The sequence below is a fragment of the Branchiostoma floridae genome, chromosome 10 (genome assembly GCF_000003815.2).
Source record: "Branchiostoma floridae strain S238N-H82 chromosome 10, Bfl_VNyyK, whole genome shotgun sequence".
NCBI classification, from domain to species: domain Eukaryota; kingdom Metazoa; phylum Chordata; class Leptocardii; order Amphioxiformes; family Branchiostomatidae; genus Branchiostoma; species Branchiostoma floridae.
In genome coordinates, this window is record NC_049988.1 from 13,903,795 (window position 1) to 13,927,712 (window position 23,918).

The 23,918-nt window shown below is 40.4% G+C and overlaps 3 protein-coding genes across 3 annotated transcripts in view; all 3 read right to left on the reverse strand.

The window, feature by feature from the left end:
* Positions 1–17,019, reverse strand: part of LOC118424917 (GATOR complex protein MIOS-A-like) — a gene marked incomplete in the record, with an annotated part of 17,633 nt that extends 614 nt beyond the window's left edge. The window contains 24 exon segments of the mRNA XM_035833723.1: positions 72–174; positions 546–663; positions 1,094–1,149; positions 1,553–1,710; positions 2,319–2,530; positions 3,327–3,392; positions 4,136–4,308; positions 4,907–5,025; positions 5,391–5,462; positions 6,600–6,795; positions 7,279–7,354; positions 7,700–7,837; positions 9,048–9,166; positions 9,639–9,757; positions 10,236–10,333; positions 10,653–10,747; positions 11,088–11,189; positions 11,680–11,781; positions 11,949–12,018; positions 12,418–12,476; positions 12,686–12,738; positions 13,061–13,217; positions 13,721–13,878; positions 16,884–17,019. Coding sequence (XP_035689616.1) covers positions 72–174; positions 546–663; positions 1,094–1,149; positions 1,553–1,710; positions 2,319–2,530; positions 3,327–3,392; positions 4,136–4,308; positions 4,907–5,025; positions 5,391–5,462; positions 6,600–6,795; positions 7,279–7,354; positions 7,700–7,837; positions 9,048–9,166; positions 9,639–9,757; positions 10,236–10,333; positions 10,653–10,747; positions 11,088–11,189; positions 11,680–11,781; positions 11,949–12,018; positions 12,418–12,476; positions 12,686–12,738; positions 13,061–13,217; positions 13,721–13,856 — 2,597 coding nt within the window.
* A 1,195-nt stretch (positions 17,020–18,214) lies between these two features.
* LOC118424716 lies at positions 18,215–21,242 on the reverse strand. The gene is made up of 3 exons (XM_035833398.1): positions 20,034–21,242; positions 19,554–19,674; positions 18,215–18,941 (listed from the first exon to the last, which is right to left on the reverse strand). Exons 1-3 carry the CDS (start codon positions 21,214–21,216, stop codon positions 18,839–18,841), a joined length of 1,407 nt encoding a protein of 468 aa, XP_035689291.1. The 5' UTR covers positions 21,217–21,242; the 3' UTR covers positions 18,215–18,838.
* A 2,365-nt stretch (positions 21,243–23,607) lies between these two features.
* Positions 23,608–23,918, reverse strand: part of LOC118424918 — a 15,061-nt gene continuing 14,750 nt past the window's right edge. The window contains exon 9 of the mRNA XM_035833724.1: positions 23,608–23,863. Coding sequence (XP_035689617.1) covers positions 23,630–23,863 — 234 coding nt within the window. The 3' untranslated portion in view covers positions 23,608–23,629. The remainder of the gene's footprint in view (positions 23,864–23,918) is intronic.

Consider the following 23,918-nt stretch of genomic DNA (forward strand, 5'->3'; position numbering starts at 1 on the left):
AACAGCCCAAAATAACATGAATCAGGCCTGTTCCACATGTGAAATACAAAAAATGTAGGTATTTTTCCTACCTGAACCATTCCATCATGTGGTCTGCATGTCCTCCATGCTCGCAGGTCTGACACCAGGTGAACCAGCTCCCAAACTTGTTCTGCTTCGCTTCTTTAGAATAATCTGGGAGCAAAATACATGGAGGTTAAATACAAAGATATGTGTCCCTCTCAGTTACATTCTCTTCAGAATTTTTTTTAGGAAGAGACTTCAAGCACAGTTAATGGAAAGAGCCGGAAAAAAACTGCAAGAAAAAAAGCAAAACGTAACCCTCTCTCATACTTATCAATCCAACAGGCATACTGAATTTGAATCTAGCAGTGTATTTTCACTTTGTACTGAATCTATCAATCTTTAATAAATCATCTATGAAGAAAAATGATATCAAATCAAACCTATTCCAATGTTGCAATTTGTGCCATACATGAATGTTATCAATAGCATCACACTAATCCTTCTTGAATCACAAATACTATCTATAACCCCTTCCTTACCTTGCTTTTCTTCCTTGTTGGGTTTAGCAGCATGATTAGTGCCTGATGCAGTTCCCATGTTCATGAGACAGAGGGCGCACCGTGGCAGCGGTTTTCTACACCCAGGACAGCTACTGATCTGTGAGGGAGACGTTAAGGTCATTATCAGGAAATCAAGGTCCTCATAATGGTAAGGTAACAGGGTTCAGATAGGTATTATATATTATATTTCATCCCCCATTACATTTGCTTCTGAGAATAATTTGATTCTTGAGATAATACAGGACATAAGGGCCAAATATATTCTAAAATTAACATGGAAGCAACCTTTGGGGAAAACTGGAGCCACTGGTACATGAAGAATTCAATGGATTCTAGGCTGCAAGATTTTGTATATCTCTTTTGAAGAAACATTTTGTCACAGAAAAATTAAATTTATCCTCCCAAGTTCACCCTACACTACAAAAGGCATGACTCAATGGATGCTGTCGCTGAACAGTGAAATATTTTACAATGTGTACCTCTGTGCTTTTTTTGGTCTCATTTCTAGAATAACCTAGTATACATACCTTGGACTTCTGCGGACTACCATAGCGCATTCCCATAGGTCGTCCTCTTGCCCGTCCTAAAAGTACATTGACAGAACAAAGTCAGTATCTTAATTAAGAAAACAAGACTGCGACCCATCAAGTGACAGATAATTATGACCTTCAAGACAAATATATCAGAATAAGTTTTAAAATAAAGGCCACCAATCTTATTTTTTACTTGGTCATTGGACTGAATGTAGTCTTGATTTCCTCCAGACTTTGTTTTCATATTCTTGCTGAATTTATACTATAGATAGTCTAACAACCAAGGTAATAGAATGGTTTGGGCCATAATGCCATAGAAGAAGCACAACTACATGCACCAGTTTCTTTCAGATCATGTGCACAAAAGCAACCATGTCCAGTTACAAGCCACATTAAAACAGTCCCCTCCATCGTTACATAGTCATCAATGATCACTGGTGAACGTCATCAGACCTGAAGCCAGCATGTTGGAGGAGACAGACTTCCCGCAGAAGTTGCAGCTGACGAAGACCTGCTGCGGGGGTTTGACGGCCGGGTCGATCAGGTTCCTGTGGACGTCGAACTGCGCCCGCTGGTGCCAGAACCGCCACGAGTCCAGCAAGCTGCGGTAACTGTGCAGATTGGAAGTGTGATTGATTAGTATAATTTAAAATGCGATTCAAAACAATAAAAAGTGTAAATTGGAGTGATCTCATGCCAGGTTGGCTCCCTAAAGACCTAGGCCTACAGTTAAGTTTAATGTCAAAATGTTTGGTGTTTCTATTTTTGTTGAGACCTCTCCATTGCAAAATCATGACAACATGAATCTATACTACTACTACTACTTCTACCAGTATTGTGCCACAAAATTGTTTCACCCGCAACCTTAAAACATCTCGAAAACCTTCTTGCACCCCGTACTGCAAAATTAAGTCCCAGCAACAATCAATGGACTTACATCAATCTTCCCCTGGTTGTGACAGACCTACATGTTCATCAGACACAGAAATTTCCATAGCTCAAGAACATGAACAGTTCTGTTAAGTCGTACGCAAGCTGGGTGAGTGATATCATCTGGGTTCATGCAATAAAGTCCTTGCCCTACCTCTCTATCCACTGCTGCACGCGGGTGTCCTTTGACACGTTGCTGGGGCAGGCCTGTACCATAGCAAGGCAGGCAGTCTGCACGTTCGCCGTGCACAAGGTTCAAACAAACAAACAAGTAAACAAACAAACAAACCTCTCTATCCACTGCTGCACACGGGTGTCCTTTGACACATCGCTAGGGCAGGCCTGCACCATGGCGAGGCAGGCTGTCTGCACGTCCGCCGTGCTGTTCACATAGTTCTCCAGCAGGTCAATGCCGTCCTTGGTCAGCCCGGTCAGCAGGATTCCCTCCAAGTTCCCCTTCTTCACCATCTCACAGGTCAGCTCATCTAGGTACTCCACAAGCTGGGGATAACAGCATGGTTTCATTTACAACAAATACATGTACATAATAGGATGTCAGCAGGATTCCCTACAGGTTCCCCTTCTTCACCATCTCACAGGTCAGCTCATCGAGGTACTCCACAAGCTGGGGATAACAGTATGGTTTCATTCACAACAAATACATGTACATAATCATTGTTTCATTCACAACAAATACATGTACATAAAAGGAGGTCAACAGGATCCCCTCCAGGTTTCCCTTTTTCACCATTTCACAGGTCAGCTCATCGAGGTACTCTACAAGCTGGGTACAACACCATTTTTTCATTCACAACAAATACATCCAGATACTCCACCAGCTGGGGACAACACCATTATTTCATTCACAACAAGTTCAACAAACAGGGGGCCCAAAATTGACCCTCATCAACACACTATAACCACCTACCCACCTACCAAATGACACGAAAATCCCTCCAGCGGTTCTTGAGATATATCCCCATTCATCTCTCAGCACCAAGTAGTATGGCCAAAACAATACCTCCATTACATCCCTTAAAAACTTGGTCTCTCCCCATTGATAGAAAACAATTGGCATTTTAGTATTTGCCTACAATATAAATAAGAGCTCTAATTGCCTCCAAAGAAGAATGAATTTTGTAGACTTCAGTTAGGAAACACAAAGCTTCCAGAAATGGTGTCTCTAGCAATTAACTACTTGCCAAAAAAGAAGATTGATAGCTACTTCTTTGTATTCAGTTGCATTACATTTGCAATGAACGTTTTTTTTCAAAAACTTTTTAAAACAGTGACTTACCCGTCCATCAGGGAGGAATGTGCAGGCAAAGGCCACTCTGTCCTGGATGAAGAGGCCTGACTCATTCTGCAAGGGCAAAAACAAGATCATGTCAGTCTCAACCATTCCTCCTATTAGGAGCTGAAAGTCAATATGCTGCGTTATTGGTAATATCTTCATATCCGTTTCTACCTCAAAGGTCAGCCCTTCATAATAGCATGTCACATGCTAGTAGACAGTCTTGTCAGTCAAACCAAAAACATAAAAGGCAGGTACCTTTTTTGCTCTTCATGCAAAGAATTATAGACTAACACACTTATTGTAGATCTGATAATCAATCAACTGGTTTTCTATAGTGAGCAGTAATAAATGTACCCAATGTACATCTAATGTAACTGTTTTTTTTCTGACGTTTTGGTGGTGTGTTTTGTCACAATCCTCTATACTGTACATAGTTACAGGATTGCAAAGATACATGTATGCTGCAATTTTGAATTGTTCTAAGTTGAAAGACGATTGTGATCTACTAGCTACTTGAAAAAGTGACAAATGAAGAAGATAGTAACCAAACTAGCGGTACTAATACTGTAATTCCTGATTTTTTCAATGTACTTTTATGTTCACAGTTTTCACGGTGACGACTGTAACGTGAACTTATCATTACAGATAACAAATAATACAACAGACTTTTTCATACGCACCTGCTGCCACCTCGAACCTTTAGTTCCAAGAATAAGTTAAATTTTCTCAGACCGTGAAAGTTTGGTACCCAGAAGACAAAGTGAAATACATTAGTATGAAACAAAAGGTTATAAAAGGCCATAACTCACCAGCACATCCTGGAAGCCCTCTGCCTCCTCTGTGAGGAAGGCGAACATGGCGCGCAGGTAGGGGTGTCCCAGCTGGGTCCGCAGGGACCCGCACATCTCCCGCCACAGGGTGTTCTTCTCGTCTGTGTACCCCGACAACGCCATGGCAACAACGTTCAAGTTCAGGTCCCCAGCTGCACAGGGAAAAAACAACATCTGTGTACCCCAACAACACCATGGCAACCACGTTCAAGTTCAGGTCTCCAGCTAAACATGGAAGAAAACAGCATTATTTGTGTGCTCTGAATGGTTCGGGAGGCAATATACTAGTGGAAAACCTAAAGTCAAGTGCACACACTTATGCCACATCTTCAGAAAGGGTGCTGGAGCTGCATAGTTCCTGCATAGAAACTTTATTCAAGCCCACACGCATACATGTTTTGCCAGGTGTGGCTTCTTCAGTGATAGCTATATATAGGAATTAACAGAAGTACAAAGTGTTCTGGCCTTTATAAGCCAGGTGCAATATGCCCTAGATAGGGCCTTAAACAATCACACCTGAATGGTGGTGGAAAGTAGTTATGGAGGGTCCCCTAACTGAACTGATGAAAACAAATTTTCATTGGTCATTATTGCTCTGAATGAACAACTAATTGAAGATAGTACTTCAACATGAAAATTCATCAACCAAGGAATAACAGTCTGGTTTAAGACAACTAAGTTGATGAGTCACGTCGAAGGGTGATTATACCGGCTATATACATTTTGTAAATATAGATACAACAGGCCTACCATCCTCGCTGTGTGCGGCACTTGTTGCTCCCTTGTTCAGGGTCTGGATGGCTCGTCGGATCTTCAGGTTAAACAAGGCTATAGCAGCAGCTCGCTCGTATTCACCCTCACCCTCAAGTCTGCAAGAATGGATACAGAGTTTAACACATACAGACAGAAAATAGGGGCTAGCACTATGGCATGAATGACTTGTGAATTTACTTCTGTTTGTGAGTTGTATGCTTTAATAACAACTGGATTTGGACTCTTGGTGACCCTTTTTAACATTGCTTCAGATTCAATTTTTTACACACACAAACACACACACACATGCACACACACAGTGACACACACACAGAGCATAGGAAGAAGCTTAGGTATATAATCATTAAAGGTAAAAAGAATAAAAGTAGAAAGAGTTCATCAATGTATCAGTATTGTGAAGGCAGAAAACAAGCGTGTATCAACTATCATGACTGATTTTGTATAGTGAAAGTCTAGGTACCTTTCCAAATGGTCCTCTAAAGCGCGGAACTCTTTCTCAAAGTTCCACCCACACAGCTGCAATGCTCGTGACCTAAGTAGATAAATGGACAATGGATTGAAATAAAATTACCAGGTTAACAGTCTACTACTGTACAAGATATTTTTTGTATGTTTCTCAACAGCTACACCAGACTAAATTTGTTTTACGTTATGCAACATTAACATTTTTCATCATCCTTGGCCTTACATCTTACTACGACTGAGAAAGGAGGGCAACTGATTTTTTTTTGGAATACGGTATTCCGGGTCTTGCACAATGAGTTAAGAGAAAATACTTCAGTCTATAAGCCATGTTCGATGGTAAAAAATGAACTGTGTGACCAGCACCAAGCCACCACCGTCAAAAACAACAAAGTTGACATCCCAAACCTGTCTGCACTGACGAAGGAACAAATGGATTTCCTGCCATCAACAAAGCGTCTGAAGTAAAGAGCACTGCACTGAAGCAGGTGCTTTTAATACCATCACCATGGTAACCATCACCATGGTTACCATCACCAACATGACTTCCATCATCATTCCATGGCTACCGGTAACTGTCATCATTGATAAAGTTATCTTCAACTTCAAGTTAGGTTTTTACTTGATTTTTCTTTCCAAGTACATCATATTCTTCTAAACTTGGCCCGTCGATATCAATATCATTGATCAATCCATGATAAAAACAACAGATTAAGTAAAACAAATGTCATATTTTCATCATCATCATTTCAGGTGTGTTGCCCAAACTAGCCACATTTACTTCAAATTAGAAAGAATGTTTAAAAGCACCTGCACACCAATCTTCTATATAATAAGCTCATAAGTGTAAAATATGCTGTTGAACTTCATAATTCACCCGTGTATGTATTTCAGTTTCAAAATCAATTTTGCAAAAACTATAAAAAAATGCTAACACTTTACATCTAACACTAGAATTAACACTATAGGGACTTACCCTCTAAATTTTTGGATGAACTAAATTCCAGTGCTGGATGCAAAACTTAGCATTTTCCTATAAATGTATTCTAACAACAGAAGAAACTTTCATGCTAATTTGGTAAAATGACTTGCTTGTTTCTTGTATTGACAGACAGACTGCCACCATGTTGTATGAACAATACATACCCGTACATGTAATAAAAGCTTTAACAATAAGTACAGTGACTTTAAGAACCCAGTGCCTCACCTGTCTTCACTCCTGTAGGTGTGCACGATGGTACGTTTGTCCACCCCTGCGGCCAGGGTACCGTAGTGCAGGTCCGACTTCATACACACCCCCGCCATGTTGGTCTCTCCCTTGATCACAGACTTCACCCCGTGGTACTTGAACCCGCCCTTCCCGACCGTCCGGATCTTGCCTTCATCACGCAGCCCTCGCACCAGTGTGGGGGTTAAGGCTAATTTCAAACCTGTTTATCTCAATGAACAGCTAATATTTCACTGGGCACAACATGTACAGGAAAGACAGGCAATATGTACAGTATTTACAGTCATTGCGCCAGTGGGTGGGTAAAGGCAAAATATAAATCAAGCTTTTAGGTAGGATTTTATCATAGGGGGTCCTGAGATTGACAGAAATTCACCACGCAGCACCTTGTTATTTTTACTGATTTTGAAAAAGTTATGACATGAAACAGACCACCAATTAAAAATACAAGTGATAGTCCAACTTCAAAATGTTATACTAGTAGATGTTGGAACAAAGATGATGAAATAGGCCCCTGTAGAAGTGCATTTCCACTGCAGTGCCAACCAACAGATCCATCTAGCAGATAAAGGTGGCATGGCAACTTTAAGGTCTGAAACAATTCAATCCATTAAAGTTGTAAAACATAAAGTATGGAGTATCACATCAGAAAGGATATAGTCCAGCCAGTGCCAGAGGGTCCTGATATCACTGTCTTCTGGGGCCATGTCTGCATTCCTGGAGATTTGGTCAGTCTAGAGGAAAAACATTAGTCATCAAGGGGCAGGAAAGAGCACACTTCACCAATACAGAGTTTATATATATTACCTTGTGAGAAAAGCTACCAGAATCTATTAGTAACTTTTTTACCATCCAAGCAACAAACTAACACTTCACAATATGGCAACAATAAAGGGGTCAATATGTGACAACAAGTGACTACCTGTCACCCTTCTTTTAGCTACCTTACTCCATAACCAATTTATCTCGAATGTATTAATATAACTGAATATCAAGATAACAGATAATAATAAACATATACATATACATTTAACAATCCACAAAATGAAATGTTAGCATAGCAAATTAAAGCAGCACACCTGTAAGCCGTAACCATTGCGTGCTCTTCTCTTCATCTTGATGGAGATGTCATCTTCAGCTGTACAGGTGGGATGTGCTGTCATGTGATGTAACCTCTTACCACAGGCCCAGGTAATACTGGAGTGGGGTGACCAGGACTAGCAGGGACAGAAATATTATTGTCACTGTCTGTCACATAGGGGTGAATAATAGGTGATAGAAAAGCCAAGTGTGGTGGGCTGTCATGTGATGTAACCTCTTCCCACAGGCTCAGGTGATACTGGAGTGGGGTGACCAAGACTAGCAGGGACAGAAATATCATTGTCTTGGTTACAGGGGTGTACAGCAGGAGGGGAAGAGTAGAGAATGACAGGCGAAAGTAAATCCAAGTGTGGTGGGCTGTCATGTGATGTAACCTCTTACCACAAGCCCAGGTAATACTGGAGTAAGGCGACCAAGACTAGCAGGGACAGAAATATCATTGTCTTGGTTACAGGGGTGTACAGCAGGAGGGGAAGAGTAGAGAATGACAGGCGAAAGTAAATCCAAGTGTGGTGGGCTGTCATGTGATGTAACCTCTTACCACAAGCCCAGGTAATACTGGAGTAAGGCGACCACGACTAGCAGGGACAGAAATATCATTGTCTTGGTTACAGGGGTGTACAGCAGGAGGGGAAGAGTAGAGAATGACAGGCGAAAGTAAATCCAAGTGTGGTGGGCTGTCATGTGATGTAACCTCTTACCACAAGCCCAGGTAAAAATACTGGAGTGAGGCGACCACGACTAGCAGGGACAGAAATATCATGGTCACTGTCTGCCACATAAGGGTGAATAGCAGGAGGGGGAAGAGCAAAGTGGGAGTGAAGGATAGGTAATAGAAAAGCAAGATGGGATGGACAAGGAAAGGAGGAAGACCCAAATGTTCCAGTTTAGTACTGAGACTCATTCGAGCAATCACTGTTTTTGTTTACATCCGGGATATTCTATGATTTTATTCTACGTCAGCAGATTGGAGGTGAGATGAGAGATTGGATTACCATTAATATTCAAATTTGCAGCTGAAATAAAAATTGATATATAAATTTATCTTTTGTCTTCCAACTGCTGTTTGCCTGCCAGTCGTCACTGTAACATCATCGCGATTGCTCATTTCGCGAGACTCATATATGTACTTCTGATGAAACATTTTCCACAAGTTTCCAGGAACAAATCACATTGCCTTTCTTTAAAACTCTTGATTCAATTACTAAAACTAAACAAGTACTAAAACTTTACATACAACCAATTGTTATTCTTAATCTTTCTGAAGAATGATTGATTTCCGTGGCACAAGGCTTGCCATTTGGTGGTAGCATTGCTTGTTCCTACCAGTGATATTCTCTCAAACACAGTGAGATCCGTCATGTTGCCTTTGGTGGTGATGATCATCATGCGGTTCTCGTGGGTGGGGTGCCACGCAAAGGACGACAGGGACTCCTCGCCACACGCTGGGAACACAACAACAGAACGTGACAAGGTCATTCATAACTGGGGGTGACTGGTGATAATAAAAGCACTGTAGAATTCGTTGCAGCAGACAGAAAGGTGGAAAATGTTTTTCAGGCACATTATTGCATAAAGTTGTTTTTTTAATTAAACCCATTGGTTCCAATATCAGTTCAAACATCATACAAGAAAATTTGGTTTCACTTTGAAAAAGCAAGCGAAGCTCTGCCAAGTGCAAAGCAAAAGTGTGTCTGAAGACGGCCAAAAATGCCACAAAATTGATATAGTGAGAGTAAGAGGCCCCCATGTCTATACTTGTTAAATTTTATCATTTTTCAGCTATGCCCCTGGACTATATATCCATCATACTTTATCTTCTAGTCATCTGCCTTCTAACAAAATCCTTCCTATGATATAAAACAGCTAACTATAAATTGTTGCTGTTATAGAAAATCTTCTAGTGTTTCTACTCACCTTGTACTGATCTCTCAATGATGGCAGGTTCATAGTCATCACCCCCTACTCCTGAGTGCTGGATGTCGTACAGCTTAACCACTGGGCTGTCCTTACAGGAGATGCCTAGCAGTCCATATCTAAACATACAGGGATGCAATACACAAATTTACATTTCCGCAGACTACAAAACTGCTTGCATCACATAGGTGGTTATTTACACCATTCCTGCACAATTTGAACATACTCTAAGAATGGACTTCGCGTTAACATACACATTCAAACGTATGGAACATGTTTGAACGTTGGCTGAAATACTGTAATCACCCCCTGTGATGCAGGCAATTTTTGTACTCCGCACATGTGCAAACTCCACTATTACAAATATATCATTCTGCAATCTGGTACAAATTGAGTTATTGAATTATCTATAGAGTCAAATATCGTCAAGAAGGAAATATGATCACTGGCATCATGATAGAAATGTTTTAAAAGTTTAAATTACAATGTTTGACTTTTGTTAAAGAGTACTTTAAGCTGCTAAGACATCAGGTAAAACTTAGACACATTGTTTCAAACTAACAATCAATGGGGAGTCCTGTAGGATCAAAGGCTCACCTAGTGGGACTCCAGGCTATTTTTGCTATATGCCTCTGCTCTGTAAGGGTCAGCACGGGTTTCTCAAACACACGGGTGTCCCAGATAGACACTTGGCCCTGAAAAAGACAGAAGTACATCAAGATAAGAAGTGTACTGAATTTTTTGTCATACTCTTTGTAGCATTTTTATGCCAAGCATCGAACATAACAAGATGAAAAGGAAACACACATGTTAAAGATATCGAGGCAGGATGGACAATTTTTTTCCATACATTGTATCAAACACATACTGTAGCTATGCGCTGCAAAGCAGGCATGCATACTACATCAGTAAGTGTGTAGACATACATTTTGCAAGTTTTCTTAATGCCATATGAGTATGTTTAATGAATACCTTAAATGTCAAAGCATACAGATGAAGGGGTAACTACTTTACCTCCACATAAGAAGCAATCCTGGTGTCCACATGTGGATCTATAGCCACACCGTACACTGCCTTAGTCAGTGCTACATTAACTGGTCTAGAAACATCTGAAGAGGGGGACAAAATATCAAAATATGGCAAAAATACACATTTTCCTTTTTCAGATTTGCCCAAAATGCTAGTATCTTTCCAAACACGTTACAATACAGCTATCCTAGCAGACGTCCTTTCCATTTGCTCGAAGTAAAAAATCATTATTACTTTAGTTGGCCCCATCAAAAAACGAAAGACTCTTACAGTACATCTTCAACAGGAGGGACACCACTTACAACAACAATAATTTCTTTTTTAATTCAGAGATTGATTTTAGGAATATCAACCTCTACCATGTCAAGTGTTGTTACCACGCTTGTTCTACTTCATATATGACAGACTCTTGATACAGACCTCGAAGGTCAAATATCTTCAGAAACTTGTTGTTCATGCCAACTAGCAGGGTCTTGGACTCGTGGGTGAACCAAGCCAGCGACAGAGCCGTCTCCGACGCACCTGAAAACAATACAAATGTATGACTCTATGGCCAGCTTTACAAGAAAATGCTTTCCAAGTTGTATGAATAATTACATACTTACAGCAGAATGAGAAAGAATGGTACAGAAATGTTACACATGCTTGAAAGGCTTGTTACAATCAATGGGGCTATACCAGTTGTGCAATGCCAGTACATATATTTTATAAAATCTTACATAGTTGGAACATTCCACACTCTACTCTAGAGATCTGTCTAACAAACTCTTAAAATGCAGATTGGTATAGAACTATCCCACATATGCTACAATACCTACATCATTGAATATCACTATCTACTTTAATGAAATTAGGTGGCAATCAGCCCTTGTGGCTGAAATTCCTTACTGATTCTTTTTGAATATGAATATTTTTGAATATGATTGAGTCATATTTGTGTACCATACAATAATAAAGTCACAGCAATATTACAGACCAACAACATACAACATGAAATCTGCTTTCCACTCACCCAGCTCGACGAGAGGTTTGCTGACCATGCTCGGCCCCTCCCCACTCCCCACAGAGTCCCTGTGGATCCGGCTTTTGTCTGGACTGTTAGCAGAGTCTGCTACTGTAACAAATGTACAACATTTTACACACACATCCCTTTGTCTTAAACCCAAGGGGCGTACTGTTAGTATGGCCTAATACTGAAACAAACGGGATTGTACAATTTAGGTCAGTCTTGTGTTCTTTGAACTTGAAGGGTAGGAATCAATTAAGGCAAGGAGCACTTACTGTATTTAGCATTGATGTCCCACACAAGAACAGAGGAGTCAGATCTGTACTTGTCCAACCCTGCTGCAAGCTGTGGGGTAAAGAGAAACAACATTGATGACTAAAACATTCACTAGACAAAAGACGTTGTTCAGTAGAAAGCTAAGGGAGATGGAAACATAATTTATAACAAGCAAAAGTGGGCACGACAAACATCCACCAGACTATTGAATACTTTGAATGACTTTGCAAATTATTCTATAAATGCAGAATGCAATTAAGGTTGGGTGTCAGTACAGGTTTCAGTATATGTGAACCCCCAATCATAGCCTCAAACCTGTCTTCACACACTGACAGGCAATTACTGTCTTTCCCTTCTTTTACTGGTGACTAATTTGAGAGACAGAGAAAGTGAACAGTGAAATTATCTAAATATATGCAAGACTCCGTGGATTTTTTCTTATTTCAGGCATTTGGCAATGTACCTTACCATGTTGGACTCATTTGGATGCCAGGCTAGGCTGTTACATTGTCTGGCATGTCGAGGAACTGAAAGGCAAACATAAAAAGAGATGATGAAAGCTGCACAACAGTTGGTGGTTTACTTCAACTGATAACTGTTATATCACAATTTAAAGGTCATTTTACTCATATTTGATAAGATCTTAAGCTCTGAGTATTGGCTTTATGACTTTAATTCTTCACTATCATGTTAAAACTAAAAGTGTTTTGTATTGTGTAAAAATGTGAAATCTTACCAAATTCTTTCCCGATCAGTCCATACTGGTCATGTGCCCCATCTTGACCAAAACTGGGCAGAAAAAAATATTAAGTTGATAAATGAAGAATTCTGGACAAGATAATATCATGTTGGAAATATGTGTATATCCGTATCAATCTGCATGTCTGAATATTTGAAATACCATACCGCAATCTTATCTAAGAGCCTGTGGTACCAGGCTACACAGGTTAGTAAGAACATTGGCCTGTCCTACCGCTAGTAGGTTCCTTCTTAGGCATCAGGCTATATTCTTCATTAGTACATGATTGTACTGGATTAGTACCTCACATTAGTACTGGATGTCTGTGTATGTGGATTGACATAAGAACATGAGGTGCCAGGCTACACTTACCTAGTAAGAACTACTCTCCCATTGGCCTGTCCCACCGCTAACAGAAACTCAGGTTCCTTCTTGGGGTACCAGGCCACACACTTCATGTACTGGATGTCTGTGTTTGTGGACAGCAGAGTCGCTGTGGTGTCATCTGACAGGCGGATCAATCCCTGGGCTGTGGGGGAAACATAACAATGGGGAAGTTTTACAATTATAGAACTCTCTACAAGTCTGAGGAAATGTTGAAAACCTCACAGACATTGTGTGGATAGATGACACAAGGTAAGAGAGTTTTTATAGATAGGAAATTAATGTTTAGAAAATTATTACATCATGATATATGGGATGTAGTAGTGTGCTGAAGATTAACAGGGCCACTGCACTCTGATACTTTTGGTATGTCCTTAACAACCAAAACTAGAATATACAGATTGACGACTGACTATATATATATATATGGGAGCAGCTAATGTGGCCCCAGCCTTCAATTGTGACTTGTCTGATTGCAGACTATACCTTCACGAAGCCTTAAGATAAAATTCCCCATTTTTAGAACATATTTTCTACAGTACAACTCTGCAATATATTCTTACATGGTCATTCTGCTCCCTTATATTGCCATCAGTCATACAGCAAATACACATAGGCTATGGGGCAAATTATTTCAATGACACGTACCCAGAGCCTTGGAGCCAGTGACAACCTGCCCATGTGTGATCCGGTCAGCCTTATACAGACTGATCTCTGTGCCGAACGTGAGGAACTGGTTGATGTGGCTGGGAGACCACAGGACATCCAGCCGTGCTGCACTCATCCTGATGATGCTTCAGTTCACTCTGACTCAGAGATGACATCACATTGTTACATGTTACATCCATGTAAAATAAAATGTAGGGTACACTACAGTAGAGTAGTATAGTGTAGAGCAGAGTAGAGTACATTAAAATGGTATTGTAGAGGAGAGGAGAGTAAAGCAGAGCAGAACAGAGCAGAGTGCTACAGTAGGGTGCAGTAGAGTAGAAAAGAGACTTCACTTATTTAGGAATGGTTTAAAACCATGTGCATGTAACTAGTTTGTTTCTCTTTAGCTTTTCTTTCAAAATGAGTATCCCACAATAAGGGAATGGCTTTGCACATGCACAGGTCAGAGGGGAGGGCCCCTGAGAGCCAGGGGTTTTCACCTTTTAACCTGCAGTTGGATCCATGAATGGCCTAATTTTCCATTTGAATTAAATACATTTCAGCTACAATTCTATATTTCTCGCAGCAATGCTTCCCTTGTCAATCTGAACCTCAGAAAATTGTTGTAACTTATAGGCTTTGTTAGCTAGTATACGTAGCAGTATAACACAAACAACAAAACATACCGTTAAACGTTAACCTTAACTACAATAGTTCTGGAAATACAGGGAAAATTGATTCATAAATGATTGAATGTGTAAACTATTTATCATTATGATAATATTCTCAACCTTTATTTTAGCCTTGATCAAATCCCTCAGCCTCAGCAGGAGTGTCATGTAAGTATCAGTTGAAACCATGTGTTTTGTGTGATGAAACTACTCGTGGCTACTCACAATGTCTTTATGTACTGTATTACTATTTGAAGTAGGTTGCGAATCGTGTACATTGAAACAAGGACGTTATACCACCAGGACTGTGTACGTAGTTAACACCCCGCTGGGCCTATTGTTTCGCCGTGCGAAATCCCGCTGCCTTTCTTTGTGCCCGTCCCGCCGCGGTACTTCTTTGTATAGAACGTCCGGTGCGGGTTTTCGCGGGGTTTTGCTGGAAATTACATATTTATGAGCAACGCTATGACGTCAGATAGCCCGAGTCGTCCCGAGGACTCGCTCGGAATCCAGCTGTTTTCCGACTATTTCCTTATTTGGCGAGCGTTTCTGTCATGCGCAGAAGTCTGCTTCTTTTAGAGGAGGAAATGACGGACATTTTGGCGTTTATCTGATCGTCGTAGGACAATCATGGGTGAGTTTACAGACTTTTTCGTCCAAATCTCTTCATATTCTCGGCCGCTAAATATGTAAGAAAATGCACAGATTTATGCCTCTATAACATAGTTTTGCAAATTTTCCTGTTTTAGTGAAAATTTTTCTATGCAAGTACGGACCCATTTTTCTGCATTCCTGCATTGTTTTGATCAGATCCCAGCTGATTTTTTTCTGATCGCAGAGCTCAAACTTTGCTCACAGTATAACAAAATGCCGTAGATGGCCTTCCTCCGTGAACCAACAAAATGGTGGGAGGGGGAAAGGTCCGTACTTTTTGGAGATCGTTGGGGAACTTCTGAAGCTAAAATCTTTTGCTACATGCCGGAATACGCGGAGACATGTGCGGACAAGTTCATATCAATTTGTTTATGTAACGTTAACGTTGTACATCTAGGTTCCCAATCTTATCGAGTCCATGTTAGTGCATTTTCAGGTCGCAAACTGCTGGGGAAGGGAAGGCCAATCAATCGACGTCATAGAGCATACAGCTTTGCCGAAAAGGCCACATAGTCTGAATAAAAAAATTCACGCAACTGAAGCAAGAGTAGTAATCATCGTGTTCTATTTTTATAAACTGTAACGTTATTTCTAAATAGAATAAGTAACGGTTATATCTTGTAAATCTCCGAGTTGGTATCTGACTTGACGGTAGCGATGAATAAAGATCCCCCCTCCCCACCGTTTATTTATTTCCGCTACGCAAGCACACTTGCGCTACGCAAGCAAAGTATGAACGGGTCTTGAAGGTAAGAATTTTTTTTATAAGGATGCTCTTAAAATACATTATTGTTTTAAAAATAAACTTCTAACATTAAGTTCTGGTGTGTCACTGTCAATTATTGTGCCAGTAAAGTCAGCTATAAACCGTTACGTATTGCAAGTAAAAGTGTTACTGCTATTGCTAGTTCTGCGCTAGCTGTTTGCATGACATTCAGCTGTCTCCAATTCTTCAAGAACTTCTTCAAAATATCACTCAAAACCAAGGTCTAACCCAAGTCATTGCCCTGTCACACTGTAACAGTGGTGTTCAAGGACTAACAGTGGTGTTCAAGGACTGCTAAACCGAAGACGCCTAACGGCTTAAGCCATTTGGCCGAACGGTTTGCACGTTCGATTTGTGATCCGGCTGCCCGGGTTCGGCGCGGGTTCGAATCCCGGGAATCGGGGTGTTGTTTCTTTCTGTTCTTACTCGCCCCTCTGGTTGTTTCATTGGTTCCCACGCCGGCCCTGTGAGTAACAGGCTAGTATGTGCCACACAGGGATGTCGATCTCGGAGATTCGAGGACGAATCTTGAAAAGAAAAGGGGGAGTAGTGTAACAGTGGGGTTCTAGCGCTGCCAAACTGACCACGCCAACAGCTCTTGAGCTTTTGGTGTTGTGGTTAGCACGTTGGATTTGTGATCCGGCTGCCCGGGTTCGGCGCGGGTTCGAATCCCGGGAGTCGGGGTGTTGTTTCTTTCTGTTCTTACTCGCCCCTCTGGTTGTTTCAACACCATTATAGTGAATTTTGTGTTACAATAGAGGGATGCTTGTCGCAGCCTGGAATCTATGCAAATCAGGGGTAATTCATATATAGGTGTCAATTGCTCTCTTCACACATGAATCGAAGCTTGATGAATAGGCACTGAGTCTGAACTCAATCCTTGTGATATAACGTCCTTGGTTGAAATAAAGCTGTACGAATATAGTCGATACTCCGCCCACAAGGCCGGACCCACAAGGCCGACTTCGCCTTCCGGATCGGCCCTTCAAATATTATCATTTGGCCGTGGCTTCCAATCATTGCACATGTGGACAACCTGGCCAACAGTTCAACTAACATGTTATCTCACCTTGACTAGACTTCCCGTGCCAACGTTGCGTGCGGTAATAGTCGTGAAAAGTCTTCAAAGTCAGGAAAAAGTACTTTTATTTTGGCCACCGTCCGCCATCTTGCTTACCCAGCATTCCGCACGAAAGTGGATGATCCCATTCTGCTCAGGGGGTGTTTTGAATTTATTGCTTTACACATCATATGCCATACGGTTATGTTTGCGGGTGTTTTGCATGTAACCTCTCTTACTCTTTCTTTCTTCGTATAAAACTTACAGATAGGCCTGTTAACCTGTCCGTGTATAGTGTTCAGCACCAAGGACAGGCATGTTTACCTGTGTGTGGATGGTGTTCAGCAGCAGATCTGTCTGTGTGTGCATGGTGTTCAGCACCAAGGGCAGGTGTGTTTGTGTGGATGGTGTTTTGCACCAGGGGCAGGTGTGTAAAAGCGTGGAAGGTGTTCAGCACCAGGGGTAGGTGCATTTGTGTGTGGATGGCATTCAGTACCAAGGACAGATTGTTTGTGTGCGGACGGCATTCAGCACCAGGAACAGGTGTGTTTGTGTGTGGATGGCATTCAGCACTGGGGGCATTTGTGTTTGTGTGTGGATGTTTTCAGCACCAAGGACAGGCATGTTAACCTGTTTGTGGATGGTGTTCAGGGACAGGCATGTTAACTTTTTTGTGGATGGTGTTTAGCATGTTTGTTTGCTTGTGCATTGGTCATTTTCAACTCTTGGTCCAAAAAGCCCAGTAGTATTATACAATATTGGTAATGGCCTTTGTGATTTGTTAGTTGATTGGTTTGACCAGACAAAAAAGAAGAAACAACACAATTTTTCTTCAGAAGACATGTTATGATAAATCTTCTCTATTTCTAATAAAACCATCTAAAACAATCCAATAACACAACATAGCAGCACTCTTTAAACTTTAAACAAGCCCTACTTAGGTAACAACTCTTAAAAAACACCAATAAATGCTAATGTGAATAAATGCAAGCAATCCATCCTATTGTAACCATTACTTTCCAACTGTAACTAGGGTACTTCTAGATAAGTGCCCATTCAACAACAAAATATCCTAAAGGCATGCAGAATATCCTTTTCATATTGCATTTCATACAGCTTTCTTAATGTAATGATACATGTACATATAAGTGCAACATTCTCAGTTTATATTGCAAGCCCTTTGTAATAGCCATAGGCTAGTTGGGCAGCCCTGGCTGTGTGTTCGGTGCAGCCAAACCAATAAATAAATAAATATATTGCAAGCAATACCGGTTTTATAGCCACACATTCCAAATGCATGCTGTCAAAAAGGAAGACAAAAGAGTCAAAGGTGCAAACTTTTAAGAAAAGAAGCAATTCCATTATCCTTCATATTTTATGCCATACATCCCATCACTGTGCTAGTATAGCTGCTTATTGTTTATCAATCACCAGCAAGTTTTATTTACTTTTCTCCACACATTTGCAAGCCAAAGAGTGTAAACTCACAGCCTATCATTTTACAAATAGGATTTAACATGTTAAAGCATTAAAAAGAATTTTTTCAAAAAATTTAAGTCTTGTTATTGTAATGATTTTCCCTCAAAAGTTAATGTTACTACAATAAACGACCTGTATATCAATAACAACAATAATGTGTTATGTCTGTTATGTTCATGTCAGTCCTTGAGGTGAAAGAAAAAAAAACAAAAGAAAGCTTGTGGAATGAAAATAAGTCAGAAATAGCATGATAACACAAAGCAAAGGAGTTGAAAATAACATAACACAAATATACAGTTGATACCTTTGAGAAACTAGGAATACACTAATATTCATTTAACTGTTCGGCACAACAAATTAACTATAAATGCAACAATAATCATTTGTCAAGCACATAAATTTTCTACCTATGTCAGGGTGTCAAGTCAACTAGAGCAAAAGGTTATAAAAGGAAAAAAGTCGTACATTCAACTCAGTTATTGAAATTAGTAAGCAGCAGTCCCAGCAAGCATTGCAGCACCAATACCAGCATCCTCCATGTCACATATCCCAGCATCCTTTTCCTTAGATATGAATTCCAAGTGATGTCTGCAAACAATAAACTATTAGTGAAAAACAAAAGCAGGAAACAGTGCAGGTGGCAAAAAAGAACAAGAAATAGCATTAGAAGTAATAATTATCAAGATTGTGGTGGTTGACTTGTAATAGGCATCCCTGACTAGAATTAGAATTATAGAAGGTATACCTATTACAATTACCGACCGTCCCTCATTTTTGCCTACATTACTGCAAGATTGTGCTCCAGCAAGAGCAGATTTTGCAATGAATTTGAAAAGTCTTTGATTAGGATCTACACATTATCAGACCTGGCTAGCTATCAGACCATCACATTTTAGCAGAACTGAAAGATACAGAATCAGAAGAAAAGGATGTTAAGCGCAAATAGAAATGAATGTCAGTCAATCATCAGGGAGACATTTATACATATCATGAAAGTGTCAGTGAAGAATGTGAGCTGATGTCATGTTGTTATATTAAGCATACTTACCAACTTGAAATTACTTGATTCTTTTCAATATGTTACCTTTTTATTTTTATTTATTTTCTATCGTCTGTCACTGCTATGACAGGAATATGATCCAGTGAATTGAAGTTATTTATTTATTCTACAATTGAGGCATGTTTGCCACTTGTCATCACCTCCACATGCATGCTGGGATTTCTTCATGTGCTTCCAGGTCCCAGGGTAGGGTCACAGACACACAGGGGTCAAGTGAGGTCACATCATGCCACCAGAAGGGAGGGATATACAGCAGTTCACCTGTCAATCAAGAGAGTGACATTTAACATTTTCAACAAGCCAAAATAATGGTACATGCTACTAATACTAGTTTCAGTCTCCTTTATCTGAGAATTCTATGCATGCTTTCACAAAAGATGTTCCTTTTTTCATTACAATAAAATACAGTTGGATACTTCATCTCTACACCGTTACACCTAAAGGCTATGGACATGAATCCAATTTTATCTTTTGTTTACCAATATCATTTCATATTTGAACATTGGAACACAGATTCTGAGCAAAGTATAGACTACATACTAAGTACTGCGTAGGTGATAGAATGAACAATAGACACAACTTTGAACAAAACACTGAGGAAAACTAGAACAGAAGCTCACCTGGCCTGAGCACACAATGGTACCTTTGTGCCTCTGCCACTCTGGGGAACCGCTCTACCTCGTCTCGGTCTGTTGTTCGGAGATTAACCCGGCTGGTGTGGGACCTGTCACTAAGACTTGAATACGGATACAAGTTGTTGGTGTCCTCGTGAGAAAAGAGGACGAGCTCTTTACAGCCAACGATCTGCGAGAGCAGGCCGTGGTTCCTGTCGTAGTGCAGGGGTGTAACGTTCCCAGCACTACCCAGCCACAGCTGCATGGTGTTCTGGTTGAAGATTCTCTTACAGCCAATCTCAAACCTTGTGGGGAGTTTCATCAGGGCAAAACTGGAGTCAACCATGTCTGCGTGCAGTTGGTATGATTCATAAGCGCCCTCTTTCTTGCAGTCACTGCACTGCAATGCTTCTCTTGGGTGTTCATCAGTGACATCTTCTACCTTTGAATTTTTTTTGCACCCAGTAGAATTGCATGTCTCTACTCCAATTTCTTCTTGAACCTTTTCTAAACTGCAACTTTGTTCACAAGGGTTGTCTTTGTTATGGCTGCCACTTTCTCTCACTGCCAACTTGTCAAATTCTTTGTCAACATCTTTGCTTTCAGAGTCTGTCCAATCCTCCTCACTCAAAAACTGCTCATTGGCCAACTGGTAAATACTGTCCAGCAGGTGTTTAGCTTGGCTGTGAATGAAGATGTCCTGATATAGTGGCTCTGGCATACTAAGACTTCTTAAGTAATACCTTCTGTTTTCTTCCTGTTCACACGTGGTACTCATATCAGTTGTAGATACGTCAGTGATGTTTTCTGCATTTGCATCCAATTTTGAGGCCTCTGGTGATAAATTTTCTGCACTGTACGAGGTCTTCAAATCTGCTTTTTGAGTAGGTTCTGTTCTAAAAACTGCCGCAACTAGGTCTTCTGGTGTCATTTCCACCTTTTTCGTAACCTCTGGGTGATTCAAAAACTGTTGGTTGTCATGGGCAACAAACACAGTCCATTTCTCCTTCACCTGTGCCAGTGCTTGGCTAATATATGCAGGGTTCCAAGCTCTGATTGGCTTCCAGGCACTGACTATGTCGGTGAGTATTATGGGATGCCTGTTTCTATAGAAACTAGTGAAAACATCTGGAGTCATCCCCGTAACTCGTTTGATCTCAACCGGCTTTGACTCAAAGTCCCAGGCCATACCTTCACTGGTGCAATTGGAAAAATCAACCTGTACAAAATAGAAGAATAAGATGTGGATTATGTAACTGAGACGGGGGCTGATATAGGCTATCCTGTTGCTGCAGTCATGTGTCTCAAACGTCACATCCCAGAAGCTTGCTGTACATTGATGGGTCCATTGACTAGTTGATAGAGTCAGCCACTTAGTCAAGTTGTCAATGTGTAATACTAAATCTGTGTTTTCATGCAGTATCATATGTGTGAACTTTGAATTCTGGGTTTAAAATGTATCTTTAGAATACTGAGCTGTAACTCAATCACAGAAATTACATGTAACATCATTTTTATTACTAATTGATAATGGCAAACAGATTTTTAAAAAATGAAAATGACTAGGATTACTACAGTTTACTTATAAGTTATCATGGGCAAAGTTAAACGGTATTTCAACCATTTGTTGGGATCGTCATAATACGCACATGTACAACCTCACAACATCCCACTTGTGTACCTGGTAGGACCCACTGTATGCTGCGCATCAAAGATCAACTTGAAATCTAACACCAAGCTTGGCATGTTGTGCCACATTCCTTCACCCTATATTGCAGCGCCATTGTAATGAATATATGACGCATATGCCAAATGACACCTAAACTGTATTTATTTGTTCAAACCTGGAGGAAGTGTGCGAATCCTACCGATCGCGATGTTAGGACTTAGTCTCGATTAGCTGGGGTCAGCGGTTCTAGTTTCACTTCCGGAAACCGCGTCAAAACGCACAAAATGCAACTAGAATAGCTAAACAAAGAAACGACATTTTACGCAGATTTAATAAATAGACTATAATCATTCAAAAATATTGAATTTTGATAACATTTTGATACATATTTGTCCAGTGGTTACTCAATAAATCGCATTGTAATTTCAACGTTGCCATGCTGTACAGGTCAAGGGTCAAAAGTTTTTAAAAAGCGCGCGAGATCCGAACTGCTGCCTTCCTTTTCTGATGAGTACAAAAATGTCGGCGTGTGTCACCTTTAAATATGTGTGAATAATGATTTATCTCAAGCAAGGTTTTCAATTTCTGTGCTAATGAGCATCGGAGCACCTTCAGAACGTGTTTTATACCACATGTATTGTACAGTTAGTAGTCTTAGTAAGCTCCAGGCAGATCTTGGGAGGGGAATTAAGAATTGTGACATTGTCACGGTTTCTGGCTGGGCGCCGGGCCTCAAGATCAAATCACTGATACTGTATTCTGTCTAGAGGGTTTTAGCCAAAGGCAGCAAATGCTCTGCTTTTTCATGATTTCTTTCCATGCCCCTGGCAAGTGGCTACACTTGCAGAAATAGGGGGCTAAGCTTTGCTGTTATCGTTCTAACGTATTGTTTAACTACATTAGGGCACTATATAAGATATATCGTGTCCTTGCTTTGACAAACAGTAGAAAACAACAACATTGCAAAGAGGTTCTCACATTGATGTGGATTTATATCAAACTTATCAAAGTGTTAATTAATTTCCAGTGAAAGTATTGAGCAGTACTTAAGTTAATTGGACAGATGGTCATCTGTTGCACTTTAATGTCAAGCACAAAATAATAGATTCACGTGCAAAGTAATGAGGAAAAAATGAATTGTATACAGTACGTTTATTCTTCAACAGAACCTAGAAAATAGTAGACATTTGTGGCACGAACATATTTGATTGCATTACAAGGTGGTAAGTTAACACATGTTGATATAATCACTGTATGGTCATGTCCAAACTGCCTCAAAAGACCCTACCTTGAAACTATTACTCCTGAATAGATATACTCTCTTGGCTAATATAAGGCTGTAATTCATCCTTCTACATTACAACAGTGTCTTTCCTTGGACAGCAAAATTATGGAACTCTCTCGATGATTCCTGTTTCTCTCCTGTTTATAACTTATCAGCCTTCAAAACAAATGTCCACCGCTATCTTAGTTCATTACCTTGAAGTGGTCTTGTGACCTTGCTTTGAATAATCTTGTTAAAAAAAATAAGCCAGCTGTTCTAGTTATCAGCTGTGCTGTGTTCTAGCATCCTAGTTGCAAAGGCCTTAACACTGTGTCTCAATGCAGGTCCTGCTGATAAGTAAGACTACATTGAGTATCACTTGTAACTCACTACATATGGATAAAACATTCTACTGTCCTGACTTCTACTTCTCGTGTGGCTATGGAATAACATATGACTTCAGCTGTGGCTATGATTTGCACTATTCAAGCTATCCAGGTTGAAACTTTTAACAAAAGACTCCTTGCAAACTAAAGCTGATACAAGCACATATATACCAATGCATATTATCTGAATATGATATAATACATGGTGATGGTATTAAAGGGAAAATCAGCTATTACATAGGTTGAAACAAAGGGAAAACAAGACATACTCTACTTCCCCAAATTATTTCATATTGTCATTGCTCTTGCGCATAGCAAGGCATGCCACAATGGTAACCATGGCAATGAGGACAGGGATGAGGATGACATCACCAAGCGCCCTGGTCCCCTGTGTGACCCTCCCCACTGCACCGCTCAGGGTCATCCCTATCTCCATGACAACGGCCCCGAACTCGTCCCCTTCATCCGCCATGTCCTGTAGGTAGCTCATGTGTCGGGCCCAGGGTAGGGCAAAGGTCTGGAAATACACAGAGGAAAAGTTATGAGAAACAGTATAACAGTACTTTAAATCT

Coding starts and splice junctions, on each gene's coding strand:
- LOC118424716 (XM_035833398.1), bottom strand. CDS start 21,216: ATGGCCTGGGACTTTGAGTCAAAGCCGGTTGAGATCAAACGAGTTACG. Junction 19,675..20,033: donor CCATTGTGTGCTCAGGCCAG/GTGAGCTTCTGT, acceptor CTTGATTGACAG/GTGAACTGCTGTATATCCCT. Junction 18,942..19,553: donor ATCCCAGCATGCATGTGGAG/GTGATGACAAGT, acceptor TATTGTTTGCAG/ACATCACTTGGAATTCATAT.